This window comes from Thermobia domestica, chromosome 17, assembly GCF_964235325.1.
Source record: "Thermobia domestica chromosome 17, izTheDome1.hap1.1, whole genome shotgun sequence".
NCBI lineage: Eukaryota > Metazoa > Arthropoda > Insecta > Zygentoma > Lepismatidae > Thermobia > Thermobia domestica.
In genome coordinates, this window is record NC_137470.1 from 128,376,191 (window position 1) to 128,393,343 (window position 17,153).

At 39.5% G+C, this 17,153-nt stretch overlaps 1 protein-coding gene across 1 annotated transcript in view; it reads left to right on the forward strand.

Annotated features, from left to right (window-relative positions):
• LOC145674172 (condensin-2 complex subunit G2-like) overlaps positions 1-17,153 on the forward strand; it is a 165,313-nt gene that overhangs the window by 140,423 nt on the left and 7,737 nt on the right. The window contains exon 19 of the mRNA XM_081744004.1: positions 12,172-12,312. Coding sequence (XP_081600130.1) covers positions 12,172-12,312 — 141 coding nt within the window. The remainder of the gene's footprint in view (positions 1-12,171; positions 12,313-17,153) is intronic.

The window sequence follows — 17,153 nt, forward strand, 5'->3', positions numbered from 1 at the left end:
AAACTTTGTGAAAAATATTTCTTTAAGTAATTTATTTAAACTACACTCTTTTAAAAATATTTGTCTTTGTTATAAACGTGAAATCACAAATAACCATAAATCAAAGATTTGAATGTTAAGGTTATAGGTTAGAGCTCGGTCGCTCTTAAATCTGACCGAAGGCATCCATCTGTTTCCCAAGGCAAAAATTCTGGTAGATCCCGATTACGCACACCGGACAAACATCACACTTCTTCAACTCAGCCACCGTCTAAGCGTCATCATACTGTTAGTGAATCCGAGCAGTCTGTTTCATCCATGAATCTCGACGACGCTAATGAATTTCCGACAATACTGGATTCTCCCAAACCTCGTCTTCATTCATTCCTGCTTACCAACTTTGATCCCAAATTTGAGAATATCAAGCTGGCTTTCCAACAACTCATAAAATATCTACCACGCGCCTCCGTCGCTCAAATTGTTCATACACGCAATGGGATAATCTTCAAGTCATACGATTCATCATTCTTAACCACTGTACGAAACAAATGCAGTTTCGAAATTTTTGTCAAACATGCTGAAATGAAGCGACTTGAATCAAAGGCGTTTAAACAGGCACCACCTCCACGAAGACCCCCGGCTCTTTCAGTTGTCATTAGGGGGGTGGATCCTTCCCTGACAGACGATGAGATTCAGGAAGAACTCACTCAAGAGGGGCACTCTATACTTAAGTGCATACGTATTAAAAATGACCATGGAGCCACATACATGGTACGAGTCCTTACTAATTCCGAAACCACCATCGATGACTTGCTAACTTATGGCGCTTTCATTTATAAAAGAAAGCATCGCGTCGAGCCATCAAAATCACCTCCACCTTTACCATTGCGATGCGAGCGCTGTCAAGCGTACAATTCCCACCCGACTTCAAAATGTACGCAACCTAGCAAATGTGGATACTGTAGCGGTGCCCACGATACTAAGGCATGCACCAACTTAGCTAAACCACCTAAATGCTCCACATGTCCAGAGCAGCATCCGACGTATAGTTATCAATGCAAAGCGAAACCTACAGCTGAGCCTCTCAGCCCGGAACTCACGGTTCCTTTGCGACCTGTTTTACCGCCAACTCAGCAAGCGCTACCACCACCAGCTATCGACGAACCTATTACTCTCCAACAATTACTATCTTTTTTCACTATCGCAATGCAAAACATTCATCCTTTTCTTCGACAACACATTCTCGGGGTGGTCAATCACTCTGCTCGCCTGATCTTTAAATGTTTCTTTCAAGCTACCTACTCTGGTCCACACGTGTATTTTCATGTCACTCCATTCGAAGAACATACCTCCGCAGAAACTTCCAACCCTTCTACTGCACCGTAATCATGGGTATTTCGCTCTTATTTGTTAATATTCGATCCCTCGCTACTCATTATACTCTTTTCGAACAGCTTCTCTTAGAAGAATCTATTCAAGCCTTCCTCATTAACGAAACTCACCTCACACCAGCTATGTCTTTTAAAATACCTAGATATACATTACTACGTTGTGATTCTACGGTAGCTGCACGCCGAGCAAATGGGGGAATGGCTTTTAGCTTTCATCCTTCCATTAGTCATCGCCAATACCACCCTGCCTTATATAACATACCGGAGCACCTCATTATCACCCTCTATTTTCACTCCCTTTATGTCACTATAGCCACCATATATGTGCGCCCTGGACACCCAATCCCCCTCTCCTTTTTTCAGTATATCTCTAATAACTTTAAATATTATATCATTATGGCAGATATTAATATTCATAGCCGTTCAGATAACCAGAAACAACGTTTCCTTAACTTCATCACCAGTCATACCACAGGCCATATCTTTGACATACCTAAACCTACCCGACCTATCACTGAAACCACACCAGACGTAGTGATTTCATCTGTCAACCTTTCCCAACGATGTACTCTCGAGGTACTAGATTCCATTGGTAGCGATCATCTACCCATCAAACTTCACATTGATCAACCACAGCCTCATAGTCCTCGAACCTTACCAGAATCTCGGCGTGTCCCACGTTTTGACCAAGCAAAATGGGAACATTATCGCTCAACAATCACTGCCGATTTAGCCAATTTTGAGCCGCCTACCACAGAAGATGCTCTGTATAATTGCATTTCTGATATCACCTACTCTATCCGTCATGCGTCCGAACTTCATATACCAACCACTGAAATCTCCCGGTTCCAATCACGCCTACCACCAAGTTATCTACCTCTTATACACCGCTCCCGCGCATTTTTCCGAGAGTTTCAGCGCACTGGGAACTTGGAAGCACTGCAGCATCATCGCAAACTCCAACGCACAGTCCGAAACTATGTTAAGGCATATAAACTCCGGACCTGGGTCAAGACTTGCAACACCTTGGCAGAAACTTCGCACCCAACTAAGTACTGGAAACGCTTTAATCTGCTGACGGGCAAGCTTACCAGGACGCCTTATCCATTGCTTATTAATGACTGTCCGCTACAAACAGATGAAGATAAAGCCAACGCTTTTGCCGACCACCTGCAAACTACATTCACTCCTTTTTCACCAGACTTTGCCCGGAGGCATCCCACGGACATCTTGAACCTATCAGCACCTTACTTACAACCGAGTGAAACTCATAGTCTTCCCGACAATAATCCTCTCACCGCTCCTATCTCTACTGACGATATTTCGTCTGTCGTGAATCGCAAGCGTAATACAGCTCCTGGTTTGGATCGGATAACTTATCGCCACATCAAAGAAGCACCATACTGTCTTCTTCTTCTTCTTTCTTATGTCTATGCATTTATACTTCGTACCGGCTACTTCCCCTCAGACTGGAAAACATCCCCTACTTTAATGTTTCTGAAACCTAACAAACCTCCAGATTCTGTTGCATCTTACCGTCCAATACAGCTAACCTCCGTATTTAGCAAGATTCTCGAGCGCATCATCGTCGCCAGACTTCATCTCCATCTCTCTACCCATAATTTGCTTCCTGTGCATCAGGCTGGATTTAGACCTAATTTTAGCATCAACGATCAACTGCTCAGACTCTTAAATCTCATTACCAATCATTATAATACTGCTCGACCGTCTTGTCTCATCCCTTTCGATCTCGAAAAAGCTTTTGATAAAGTTTGGCATTTAGCTCTTCTGTTCAAACTACACCGCTTCCGACTTCCGCTTTCTTATCTCCGATTCATATTTCACTTTCTTTCTAACCGCCTCTCTTATGTAACCATCAATAGCTCCTTCTCTCATCCGATTTTTATTCACTCTGGTGTGCCCCAAGGCTCTGCTCTCTCACCCCTACTATATCTTCTGTTTGTAGCTGACATGCCGGCACTTCCTCTCAATGTGCACACTTTCCAATATGCTGATGACACTGCTTTTCTCTGTACAGCCCGAACCATTCAACAGATTAACTCCTCTCTCAGCATAGCAATTGACTCCTTCTTTCGATGGTGCAATAAGTGGCGACTTCACATAAACTCCACTAAGACGCAGGCAATTGTCTTTATTCCACCTCGCAAGCGCTCTCGAGTACAGAAAAATCCGAATCTCCTTAACATCAGTGTCGACGGTACACGAATTCAACCCACTAAACAGGTCACTTACCTCGGTCTCACTATCGACCATCATCTAACTTGGCGCCCACATTTTAAAGAAATCACTCGCAAGGCCTATAATCGCTTAAACCTTCTTAAACGTCTTATAGGTACCACATGGGGATTACAGCCTTCTACAGTACTCAATACCTACAAGGTATTTTTGCGCCCTGTCTTAACATATGGACATCCCGCCTGGGTTAGTGCATTACCTTACTTCTACAACAAATTAAAAGTGCTCGAACGACATGCTTTTCGTCTAGCATACAGAATCAAGCTTCCGAGTCCAACGCAGGAGTTGTATGACCGCATAACGTTTCCTACCCTACTTCATCACATCGAAAAATTAAGGCTCAGGTTCATAACTACCCGCTTTCAGCAACGGCACCCTCTACTTGTGGACACGATGGATATCGATCGCAACTACGATCTGGGTTATAATTTCATCACCTGTCCTTTATTTCTGCTCTTCTCCCTTTATCTCAAAACTCTTCCACCTGATCACCCCGACCATTTTGTCGCATCTGCCTATTCTTCCGATCATCTTCCCCATCATGTTTCACCCACATTTACTGCACTGTAAATCCATTATACTAACAGGGCTTCACATGTCTTCATCACTGTCCAGAGTAGCCCCTGGACAAGAAGATAACCAGCATTCGTCTTTTTAACAAATTGTTTGTGTTTGTCCTGTGAAGTGCACCTCACCATCATCTTTTCCTGCCCTTATGATTATGATCACAAGATCATAATGTCTGATGGATACTATAATAAAATGAAATAAAGTTGAAACATAATAAAGTGTTACTTAAATACATGATGTTCCAGTTCTCCTACATCCCATAGACCAGCTCCAATCTCCTTACTACCCCAATACTTTCAGCACTCACCCCGGATAGAGGGCGTAACCCTCGCAAGGGAGCTAGCCTTCGGCTAGCAATTAAAAAAAAGTCGCTCTTAAATGTTACTCTAGCATTTTAATAGATAGATAAATAAATTGCTACACAGATGCCGGAGGAGAGAATCTATTTTCAGAGTTAGTTTCGTGGCTTTTTTTTTAAAAGTACATGTTTCTACATTCGAACGTAAAAATGAAGCTTTAAGGTTTTAGGATTTAAGTACTCGCACCCCCGGTTGAATAGCACTGCCCTAAGGAACATTACTGACATGCCTAGTACATTCCTGGCACATGCCAAGTAAATGTGTCAAGTACATACACGGTACGTGGTATACACATAATAGATACATTCCTCGGTATATGTCATGCACGTACTTTTGGGCGGAAGTAACCTTATTCCTTACACGTGTATTTCGCATGATTGCTCTATTCACGTACCTATCATGTACATTACAATGTACCTCGAGGAACATTCTTTACACATGACCAGTATGTACTTGTGTTGGGTGGGTTGTTGGGTCGAGGAGTCCCACATGATTTGACTACGGGGCAGAAGGCAACGAGAGCAGACACCTGTTTTTCTTTGCTGTCTCGTCTGAGGAAGGAAACATTTCTGGACAAGGTGTTGACACGTGATGAGAAGTTGGTCTTGTATAAAGCTCCACGGCGCCGTCATCATTAGTTTGCATCCCATGAACAAGTTAAAAACAGTCGAAACCAGTACTGCACCAGAAGAATGTATTCCTGTGTGTTTGGTAGACTGCTCGCGACATCATGCATCAGGAACTGCTACCAGCTGGTCAGAGTATAAATGAAACTGTGTACTGTCAGCAGTTGAGCCGTGTTCAAAGAAATCAAAACTCTTGACCCAGCACTTCTGAATCGCAAATGGGCCGTCGTGTTACACGACAACACTAAGCCCCACGTGGATAGGGTGGCTCGGGACACCATTCTATGCCTTAGATGGGAAACACTATTTCATCCAACACACTCCCCGGACATTGTACCGTTCGATTACCACCTGTTCATTCCTCGGACAATCACTTTAGAGGACGCCAGTTCAAATCCCTAGTAGATGTAAAATATGCACTTGATACCTTCTTCGATTGACGGCCACCAAGTTCTACCACGAGGTAATCCTTGGTCTTCCAGAATGTTTTCAGAACGTCGTCAATGTTGAAGGGGACTATTTTTGATCTTCCAGATAGGTCTTAGGTGACATATTGATGTTCAAGGGTGGGTGAAAAAGCGACAGAACTTTTTTGGTTACCTTTACAGTTTTGGATAAAACTTATAGTGACTTTTTTATTTTAAATATTTGCATATTTCTATTATCTTTATAAAATGATCTAAGGTTTGAAAGGAAAGAATATATATATACAGGGTGTAAAGAAAGGTTGTTTACAACGCTTGGAAGTTGATTCTACAGATGAAAACAAGTAAAAATGTCAATGTAACAGAATGTCCATCTCGGCCTCCTAACCGAGTTACAGACGTCCAAAACGGTGGGAAAAATAACTTTGAAGGCTAATTCTTTCAAAACGACAAGAGGTAGAAGGGCGATGTTAGGCGGCCCACACAGACTCTCAACATGGACTATCCAAAGATACTAAGATTTGAGGCGAGCGAGCGCAAGGGATTCCCCAAAGGATGCGAAGCATGCCGTGGATGTTATGAGGGCAAAGTGAGGTGAGAGGGTGTGTTAGAAGTGTTCATGCATTCAGAAACGAATAGCTGAAGTATGTATGCGTATGCAGGGTGGCGGGTTAAGTGCATGGTTGCATAACCGTACAGGAAAGAAGCGCAATTTTGACAGGTTTATTCAAAGTATGTTTTCGAGAAAGCAGAAACGGCAGTTCGGCAGTGGGATAGGGACATAAAGCGCTCTACATAGGGTAGACAGTTGGGTAATTAGAAACCGCTAATGGGGATGCGATGCAACGTTTACGAAGAGAAACCGAAATCTGTTCCGGTGATACTACTCGTAGAAGATATGCTTCAGCTGATTACTACGATTGCAATACAAACAACAAGAATGAAAAACTGAGTAGTTAAGGCTGAATTCGACCACTGCGTTAGAATGTAAAATACGTTTGAGGGTATTTATAACGAAACTATGCATCACACAAAGTTGTGAATTCGGATAATTGTATATTACCTATGCATTGAACTATGCATTGAAAAATGTAAAATATTCCTAACCATTGCCATTGTTGTATAAAAAGAGCATTTGAATGAGAAGTTACGGTTTTTGATAATGAACTGAGCTTGAACACTGGTTCTACTTGTCTCTTATTATTAATGCAAGTTTAATTTAGTAACTAAGCTTTTCAAACTGTAGTTAGAAGTATAAAAGATGTTGCTAGACTGCATAATTTTAAACTACTTCTTGTTTAGACGAAATTATCCACACAAATGGAGTGTTCTTCAATAGGAATTCACCCGCAAAGAGATTCACACAGTACGGCAAGATGCCGAGACACAGCAGCAGTGGGAACTGGCATCGGGGATTGAACATGTGGGTGAAAGGGCAATTCGATGAGCATTTAAGTAATAATAATAATAATAATAATAATAATAATAATAATAATAATAATAATAATAATAATAATAATAATAATAATAATAAATGGTCCCTCGCGTACTTGACGCGTCGGGCAAACAACAGTGCCCACTGTTTTATGAAGCAGTAAAACACCTCTAAAGCGAGAAGTTACCAGGTGATTTAGGAATAGCTTTCTGAGGAGTGTTGGAAATCTGGCAACCTTGCCTGTCGTTACGAAAGGAAGAAGCAGAGTTCTTTATAACCGACAGACTATGGCTTAACTGTGGTTGCGTTTCTTAAGCGTCACGTCTAGCTAGATGTTTACTATTTATTAACATATTTTGATACACTGCAAATCAATTATTCGAAGTTTTATCAACGACATGACAAGGTTACTGTGGAATTTAAGGACTTCCCATTGCTGAGTAAGGCTCCTCTAAACGATCCCCACAACGTTTCTCGGTTTTTCAAAATTGTGGGAAAACGAATGAAAGTAGTCGAATTTTGAAAATTCGGCCACACAGTGATCATGGAACTCTATGAAGTTATCTTAAATAATTGATTTCCAGAAAAGATATTCGATACCTTTGAGGGCAGCCAAATGATTGTCATAGGCTGTCCTATCAAATGTCACAAACGTTATTTGAATCGTTTCTTAGTTTATGAGTACCATAACTATTATGTGGCCCACTTTCCAAAACCTGAATATTATATTCAGTTTTCACACGAATTTTATATATCGGGGAGAAAAGTTGTGGGGAGCGTTTAGAAGGGCCTTAAGTAAATAGCAGAACTCTATGTTTAAGTATCTAGCCTTTTAAAGTAAAACACTGGAACGAAAATAATTCAACACGAAAACATTAGCGCTGATTTTGCATTCATCTATTTTATCCACACCATGAGATATCATCCAGATTTACTACACACCAAAGCTGTTCAACGTTCAGCTAAACGTAGTCGCAAAGGTGATTTTAGGAGCTCAGTTTCGTTTGCGGAGCTCAGAAAAAAAGAAAAACAAACTATCTTCACATGCAACTAGTAATACATTTGTAGATTCATATGTAATTACAGTACTTCTAAAAAAAATTATCACTCGTTAATTTTGCCCTACACAAACACCGATATGAATGACAGGATCCGTATGTGTGTAAGTTTCTCCATGATTCAACATGAAATTGCGTCCCCGGGCTGCAAGTGACGTAGTTTCTTCGTTCACTAAGCGACATGTGTGGTTCTGTCTCTGGTTTGACACTAGGTGGCGTATCGAATACACAGGGCTCGTAACTGAGTTGCACAATTAGTTGGAGCTGCATTGATAGTTGATGCCGTCCAGTAAATGCTTTTTTAGGTGCTTCTGTGTGAGTGTTTGTGTGCGTGTGTCAGTGTTCTCGTAAAGTGTATTAGTTCCTCAGTGTATTGAATTGCGCAACTGATAACTCGCACGTGAATGATAGTAGAAACAATAGAAAGAATAATCATTTAAATAGTTTTACCGCTTACCATTGTGGTACTCCCAAAACCTTGAACGACAGTGCAACGGATAGAATGGCGGACTACTCTTTTACTGAGCTTGCTGAGATGCATCTCATATATGGCGAGGCGAGAAGTAACAGCCGGGAGGCAATGCGTCTGTATGAAGGTTCCCGAATAGGAGATTACCGTCGCACGTCTTCTTTCAAACCATCGATCGCCGACTTCGGGACACAGGATCACTACAGAAACCCCGACAAGAAGTAGGACGAAATCGAAGTGTGCGAACTGTTACATTTGAGAAAAACGTGCTGGAAGCATTTACGTCTCATCCTGAAACCAGCACGCGCTCCGTAGGTCAGGCGCTAAACACAAGTCATACGACTGTGTGGCAGGTTGTGTACGAGGAACGAATGCACCCTTTTAAGTTTCAAAAGGTTCATAATTTATCCTCTGTAGACTTTCAACCGCCTGTGGACTTCTGCCAGTGGTTTCTGCAGCGCACTGTTGCTGATCCAGACTTCTCAACAGTTACTTTATGGACGAACGAGTATATATTCACCAGAGCAGGCGTACTAAACGGTTACAACAATCATGTATGGGCTGAGGATAATCCTCACGCAACCCTTGTGCAGCTGCATCAGAACAGGTTTGCTGTCAATGTCTGGTGTGGCACCATACATGACCACCTGATTGGACCGTACATCCTACCTAATCGTCTGACTGGTGGCAATTATCTTACCGTTTTACTGAGGTCTTACCTCTACTTCTCGAGGATGTACCCTTGGCATTGAGACAGCGGCTCTGGATCCAACATGACGGCGCACCTACTCATTTTGACCAACTTGTACAAACCGGTGTATCGGATATTCCTGCATGAAACTTTCGGTAATCGATGGCATGATAGGGGTGGTCCAGTATTATGGCCACCTCGCTCGCCAGATCTCACACCCATGGATTTCTTTCTCTGGGATGAAATGAAATGGCTTGTCTATGAAACACCTGTGCAAAGAGCCGATGAACTCGTGGCTTGTATTTCGATTGCTGCAGCGCGAATTCCCGATACACCGGAAGTATTTGGCTGTACCAGGCACTTTGTTATTAACCGATGTCACTTGTGCAATGCTGTTCATGGAGGACAGTTTCAACACACACGCTGAGTGTCTCGATGAATCTTTCTACGCATGAGCACAGAACATTGAGATCCACATGGCATATTCAACATATACATCTGTAATATTTAGGGAAGTCATTGTACTTCGATGTAGGTCCAGTTGAGACAACAGGTAGCTAGTACAATGCAGGTAGTGACGGTGCTAATACTAACACTAATACTAAATACTAGTACAATAATACATTTGTTTAATTCGTATTCCTTACCATCTTCTTCTTCTTCTCCTCCTCCTTCTCTTCTTCTTCTTCTTATTATTATTATTAGTATTGAGTTGAGTCGATTTTAGTTTAGCGTCCCTTTCAGCAGCGAGGCTATATGAGACGTGTACCTACTGATTAACGTGGAATCCGAACCACATGAGCTCCCGCCGGAAATCGAACCCGGGCCTCCCACGCCGAAGGCGTGTACGCTAACCGCTTAGCCAGAAGGGAGCTCTTCTTCTTCTTCTTCTTCTTATTATTATTATTATTATTATTATTAAATGCTTATCGAATCGCCCTTTCACTCTCCATGCGCAGAATCACATGTTGAATCTTGGATGCCAGTTCAAACTTTTGCTGTGCCTCGGCATCTTGCCGTACTGTGTGAATCTCTTTACTCAGTTTTTCATTATTGCAATTGTAGTAATCAGCTGCAGCTCATCTTCTACGAGTACTATCACCGGAACCGGTTTCGGTTCCTCTATCGTGAACGTTGCATCACCTCCCTATTAGCGCCTTTTAATTGCACAACTGTCGACCCTATGTAGAGCGCTGTATGTTCCTACCCCATTGTCGGACTGCCCTTTCTGCTTTCTCGAACATATGCTTTGAATAAACCTGTCGAAATCGAGCTTCTTTCCTGTACGGTTATGCAACCACGCACTTATCCCGCCATCTTGCATACGCATACATACTTCAGCTATTCGTTTCTGTATGCATGAACACTTCACATACATCCTCTCACCTCACTTTGCCCTCATAACGTCCGCGACATGCTTCGCATCCTTTGCGGGATTCATTGCGCTCGCCTTGTACACATCTAATCTTAGCATCCTTGGATAGTCCATGTTGAGAGTCTGTGTGGGCCGCCTAACACCTCCCTCTTATATCTGGTCGTTTTGCCAGAGTTAGCCTTCAAAGTTCATTTTCCCACCCTCTTGGACGTCCGTAACTCGGTTAGGAGGCCGAGATTGACATTGTGTTACCTAGACATTTTTACTTGTTTTCATCTGTAGAATCACCTACCAAGCGTTGTAAACAACCTTTTTTACACCCTGTATGTATGTATATATATACATTTTGAATAAGGACTTGAGTAAGTCAACTAGGAGAAAAGTAATACTATATTATTATTTTATTTGTTCATATATTACGTCCAACAAGAGTGGATTTGATTTTCAGTTTAACGTCCCGTTCAGCAGCGAGGCTATATGAGACGGGCATGCCTGATTAACGTGGAATCCGAACCACATAAGCTCCCGCCTTGAATCGAAGCGGGGTCTTCCACGCCAAAGGCGCGTACGCTAACCACGAAGGAGCTCACGTCCAACAAGAATTAATATATATATATATATTATGTGCAAACGTCAGTCCCTACATCTAGATTTCTGATTGAGAAAATTTCTTTCGTTATAAGCTGGAAAGGAATATATAAAATTCACCAAAATGAAACGTGGTACTAAGTTGAGGCTGAAACAATTAAGTCGAACAAACATGTCAAACCTTATTGAACATCATTCCATTTTACGATGAAAGTAAGGATAATACCCTTTCACATTGTCTGCAATAAGTTGCATTTATTTACTCCTGCAAAGAGAACGCAAAGTTTTCAAAATAAGATACTTCTACAACATAACTTGCCTTTCTTCAAAATGTTTATAAATTCTCTTATTAAATCCATAAGGTAATAGTTTGATATAAAATAGTGACTTCTTTACAAATACGGAAATAATTATTGGTAACACTAGGATTAGATCCTAGACAAAGGCTTCCCAATATTCTAAACTCACTCCTTCCCACTCACCTCATTAACATTTGTTGCCCTGATGTCATATATATATGTCCAAATCCGATTTGATGGTTTTAATAAAAACAAAAGTAGATATTCACGTTACTAGCTTGAGTAATTTTAGATGTAAAATATAAAAATTTAGAACTAAATTTTAGTAACGAATAGGAAGACATTTATGGGACAAATCACAATTCTTTTATGATCGCCTCATGTCTACAGTTTGCTTATAACTGCATCATATTTTTTCCTGTGGTTATGAATATTAGTATGTTTCACTTTGTTGTAAATCATATGCTGCGGCTTTTTCCGTCAATCTACTAAGACCTAGATTAAAGTGGGCTACAGCCAGGTTGTTGCGAGAATCTATACTCTAAACATCTTCGTCATAATGAAGACATTATTACTACAATTAAATATAAAGTTGAAACTTATTAATCCTTCTACGTTTCATTTCTAAAAAATTAATATCGTTATTTCAGATGAAAATTGTGGACATTCAGAGTGAAATAAGAAATTTACCTTATCTGGTTGCTAAGCTGGTTGATTTCTTTCAAAGTAATGAAGGACTTGGTCAACTTTTCATACACTTTTTGGCAGAAAAGGTTAGAATATGGAAGAAGGTAAGTATGGTCGTATAGTTACAGTTCTTGATTTTTTTTTCATTTCTTCTAAATAGGGAATTTTGATATCACATTTTTATTCACATAATAATTGCATACAAAGACAGTTAAATGTAGAGGCAACGTAAGGGGTAGCAGAAGAAGGGAACAACTGCCTTCGATTGTTACATAAATAGAGTAGAACTACAAACTGAACCAATATTTTTTTTATCAGAAATAAAACTATCAAAGGGCATTACGGACACGTGAAAACTTTCATTGTGTCGAGGGTTATCGACTTACCATTACCACCGAACCATTGCAACAGAAACATTCACTTGGTGTTTCATTTAAAACAAAATCACCCCTAACTGTTAACCACCAAGCAAAAATGTTGGATTAATTGTGTGAATTATAGTTTTCAATATGAATATTATCGCAGAAATAAAGAATTTGGGCTATAAAATATTCACATGTTATGCATGACTGGCAACTCTGAGGAATGCGTGGAGAACAAATTTTCATTTCTTTATTTTAACATATTTCTGTATTGGAACAAAAGGATTTGGGAACTCTTTGAGTGGCAGATAGTGTTCTACAATGTATGAACTACATCAGGAAGACTCTCGAAGTTATTTCGCTTCGAATGGGGAATAGCTTATTTAAGTTAATTACTAATGTTATTTTTACTCACACATACACATATTGCAATGCTAAATGCTCCTAAAGCCTGTGACAAATATCTTGGCATTTCAGCTAAACGAATAAAACGCAAGCTCTGAAGCGACGTTGCCGAGCACTAAAGGGATGTGGCTATGGATAAGCAGATGAAGTACAGCGCGATCAGGTGCCAGGGGATAGACGTGGATGTGTACAAAATAAACGTGGCAATATAGTTGGCCTCTCATTTGCTAGCAGCATTTAAAAGGAACTTGTAGCGCCGCCTTCAAATGCCAAGATGTTTGTCACGCCGCTTAGTAAGAACACTTTTTTTTTATATAAAATTACAATAGTAATCTTATCTTTTACCTGGTGCTTGGATATAAATAAAACTTACGGACCACAGCAGTAAACTTTATCTTTCCACTTTCTTAAACTAAATTATGTTTTGGGAAAACTGCTTTGGAAGAAAACTAACCCCCCAAGATTAATCTGCGCCTTGTGATTTTGTTCAGGACAAGTAAGTTATGTCATATCGTCAGATCATTAACGAAATGTTTATTTATGAAATATGAAAAAAATAGCATGTGTCGTTTTGTGAGAAAATTCTCTGAATAATATCAACATTAATAATAATCTACTTCTTATGGATTTTTGGGGGACAAATGAGATATGCTATATTGTCAATTTATTAATTAAATATTTATTTGTGAAATATGAATAAGAACGTTTTTGAGAAAATCGTCCGAAAAAACTCACCCCAAGAATAAACAGGGAAAAGATTTATTCCATATTATGGGATTATTAGAGAAACAAGTCGTACTCGGAAAAAAAAATCTCAAGTTATGATTTTCACACTTCAGCAAACTACACTTATTTTTGGTGAAGGAAGAAAACTCAAAACTTGCCTCTAGGGAAGCATACGAAAACTTTAAATTTTAAATTTGGTCTAGATATATTAAACCGTATGGCCTCTAGATAAGTGAATATTGTAATATCCCACATAGTTGTGTTTAAAATAATCGACATACAAACATCAACCATGTGTGTCTTACTACGGATTACTATAGCTGCAAATGACATGGAAACAGCGAGATTCAAGGAGAATCAAGGAGATTCCTAACTCAAAGCCTCTAGTTTGCTCGGAACTCTAGGCCTCCTCTCTTCCCACTCAGTTTGCTTGGAGCTTTGTTGGAACTCCTAGCCTCAGTCATCTAGCTTGTTTCGGAGCTCTGTGGAGAACCTTCTCCACACTGCTTAGGCCATGGGTCACCTCTGTTAACCCAGTATAGAGAATTTACATTACAGTGATTTTTGTAATATACTGTTTATAATGGATTTTATAATAAAAGAAAGTAGTGGGGAAAAAACGATTCCGGACTGCAATTTGATTTGCATATGCTCTACCTATTCCTTCACAAGCAGACTTTACAGTATCTTTAAATCGTGAAGAATGGACGGAGAGTCGGACGGACGGATGAGCACACAGGTAGACATTCAAAAGTCCCCTTCTCGTCATGCAGAGGATTATGAAGCGTCCGATGAAATCTCGAAACCACTATTTTTTGTGATTACCATATTTTCCTCTCTCCTATCGTCGCTTGATAGTAAATATTGAAGAATTTGTCGCAAAGATATTTACTGAGAAACAATGAATACAAAATAAATTTATCGTTTACTTAGAAATGGAAGTAACCACAGATTAATCGTATTATTAGTGTTTTGTCCAGTGTCACACTGGTCAACCAAGCTACAACTTTTCGTCGACTGTGGTCAGAAGGTTTTAGAGATATTACGTTATTACTTTTAGTTTTTTACTGTTTCCGTTGAAGCAATATTGTGCTGAAGCATTGTTGTGGTTAAGAACCAGTAATGTTACTTTCCTTTTAAAAATTGTGAATATTTAGTACATAGTTTTTAGTCTCATTTTCGTGCACACGTCAGGACATGTTTTACATAAACATTTTTAAATTCTGGAAGTGGATATTTATTTATTTATTTTGTGAATTACACACTGAGGTATGGCAAACTTCAGAGCACTTTACGTAAGGTTTTGAAAGTAATTAATAAAGTTGTGTGTTTGAGTACGTAATAGTATACGATGATAACAAATGGCCCATATTTCCTACATTATATAATTTTTTAGCGTAAAGGATCGAAAATTTGAGCCATCATTGAAGCTCGATTCCAAATTAATCAAATTATGTTACAGAAGGTATACAGATGCAGGAGCGTATTTAACATTTTGTCGTCCTTATAAAAATGCTATTCTTATCTTTCGAAATCAACGAACACCAGTGTAGAAAATTTGAGACACTGGCTGATCATAACACTAGGTTGGTAAGATCTGTGAAGAACATGAATAATATGATAGGTCAAAAAATAGAATTTCTTTTAGACAATTTGTGGATAAGTTGTTATTGGGTTAGAGTAGGTTGCATGCAAAATAGCAGATTTTTTGTTAACTCCTTTTCTTGCCTACGGTCGGTCAAAGTTTCTGCGGCCAAAGGTAGGATCTGCATTTTTGCCTTATAGTTTTCGGTAAAGTATCGGAAATAAATTCTCTCCCAGGTAGAACACTTTGTTTATAATGCATTTTAAGGAAAACATGAGTTATATAGAAATTATTATTGTTAATGGGTAAATATTCTAATTAAAATTCATAATTAGAAGCATGAACCATTTTGTGTTTAACATTTTTTTTGGAAGTCTGTATATATATTTGCCACCCCTTTGTTGATTCTCATTGCGTCTGAAAATTTTCAAGATTGTGAAGCTTAGAGCGAACGCAACACAACACGTGACAAGCCCAAGATTATGCTCACCGGAGTGGGGTGAGACCGATTTAAGCAATACTACTGGATCCGAATTCGAAGCTGGACTTGGATACAAAAGGAAAAGTTCTTTTCAAGTTCACATGCTACTGCCTCACGTATTTCCTGTTCCTTTTCGCACAAGAATCGGAGAAAATATACAGGGTATCCAATATACAATGCAACCCGGAGTTTGGGATAGTAGAACTTTTGAACCGGAAGAGATACACAAATAATGATTATACCAAAATAAAGGCTTGTTCATGTGTACATTTTTAGACTAGAAAGCGACGATTGAAGTACACTAGGAACCACACAGCGCTGCCAGATGTAACCAAAAGTGTAAATCAATTTTTTACAAATCACGTAAATTGACTCATAACTCATACGTATGGGTGTTCTGTCGCTAATTTTTAGTTTTTATAGTTGGAGTGGCTTAGAAGCTATGGAATGGGAAAAAGAATTTTTCATTTCCACCGATAATTAATAGGATGAGGCCTCTGCAAGGGGTTACTAGGGAAAACGTGGTTTTCATAAATTAACATTCTGAATTGGCAACAGTGCTGACGTTTCAGTGCATCAAAAGGCGTGTTAAGGATCTGTCTACATTATGCAATTCATGAAAACAATGAAAAAGAAACTTTGAAATTATCATAATAAAGCTTTTACTTTCATGCCACCGGCAACATTGCTATTCATCACGAACTGAATTGTCAGTTATACGGCAGACTCTGGAAGTGTCTCCTTTTTGATTCAATGAATAGCAGTGTTGCCGGGTGCATGTAGGTAAAAATTTTGTCATGATAATTTCAAAGTTTCTTTTTCATTGTTTACAGGAATTGCATAATGTAGACAGATCCTTAAAACACCTTTTGATGCACTGAAACATCAACACTGTTGCCAGTTCAGAATGTTAATTTATGAAAACCACGTTTTCCTAAGTAACCCCTTACAGATGCCCCATCCGATTAGTTATAAGTGGAAATGAAAAATTATTTTTTCCACTTCATAGTTTCTAAGCTGCACCCTCTATAAGAACTGAAAATTTTCCGAAAATCCATACGTATGAGTTATGAGTCAATTTACGTGACTTGTAAAAAAATTGGTTTACACCTTCGGTTATATCTGGCAACGCTGTGTGGGTCCTAGTGTACTTCAATCGTTTCTTCCTAGCTTAAAAATATATGCATGAACAAGGTTTCATTTTGTTATAACCACTATTTGTATACCGCTTCCTGTTCAAAACTTCTACTATCCCCAACTCCCTGTAGTAAATATGATGCACTTCAGAAGACGTCACTTGCACAATAGATAAATAGAAAATTTGTCGGGAGAAAGAAAATAACAGCGTTTGATTTGATGAAACACATAGGAGCGAAATATGGATTT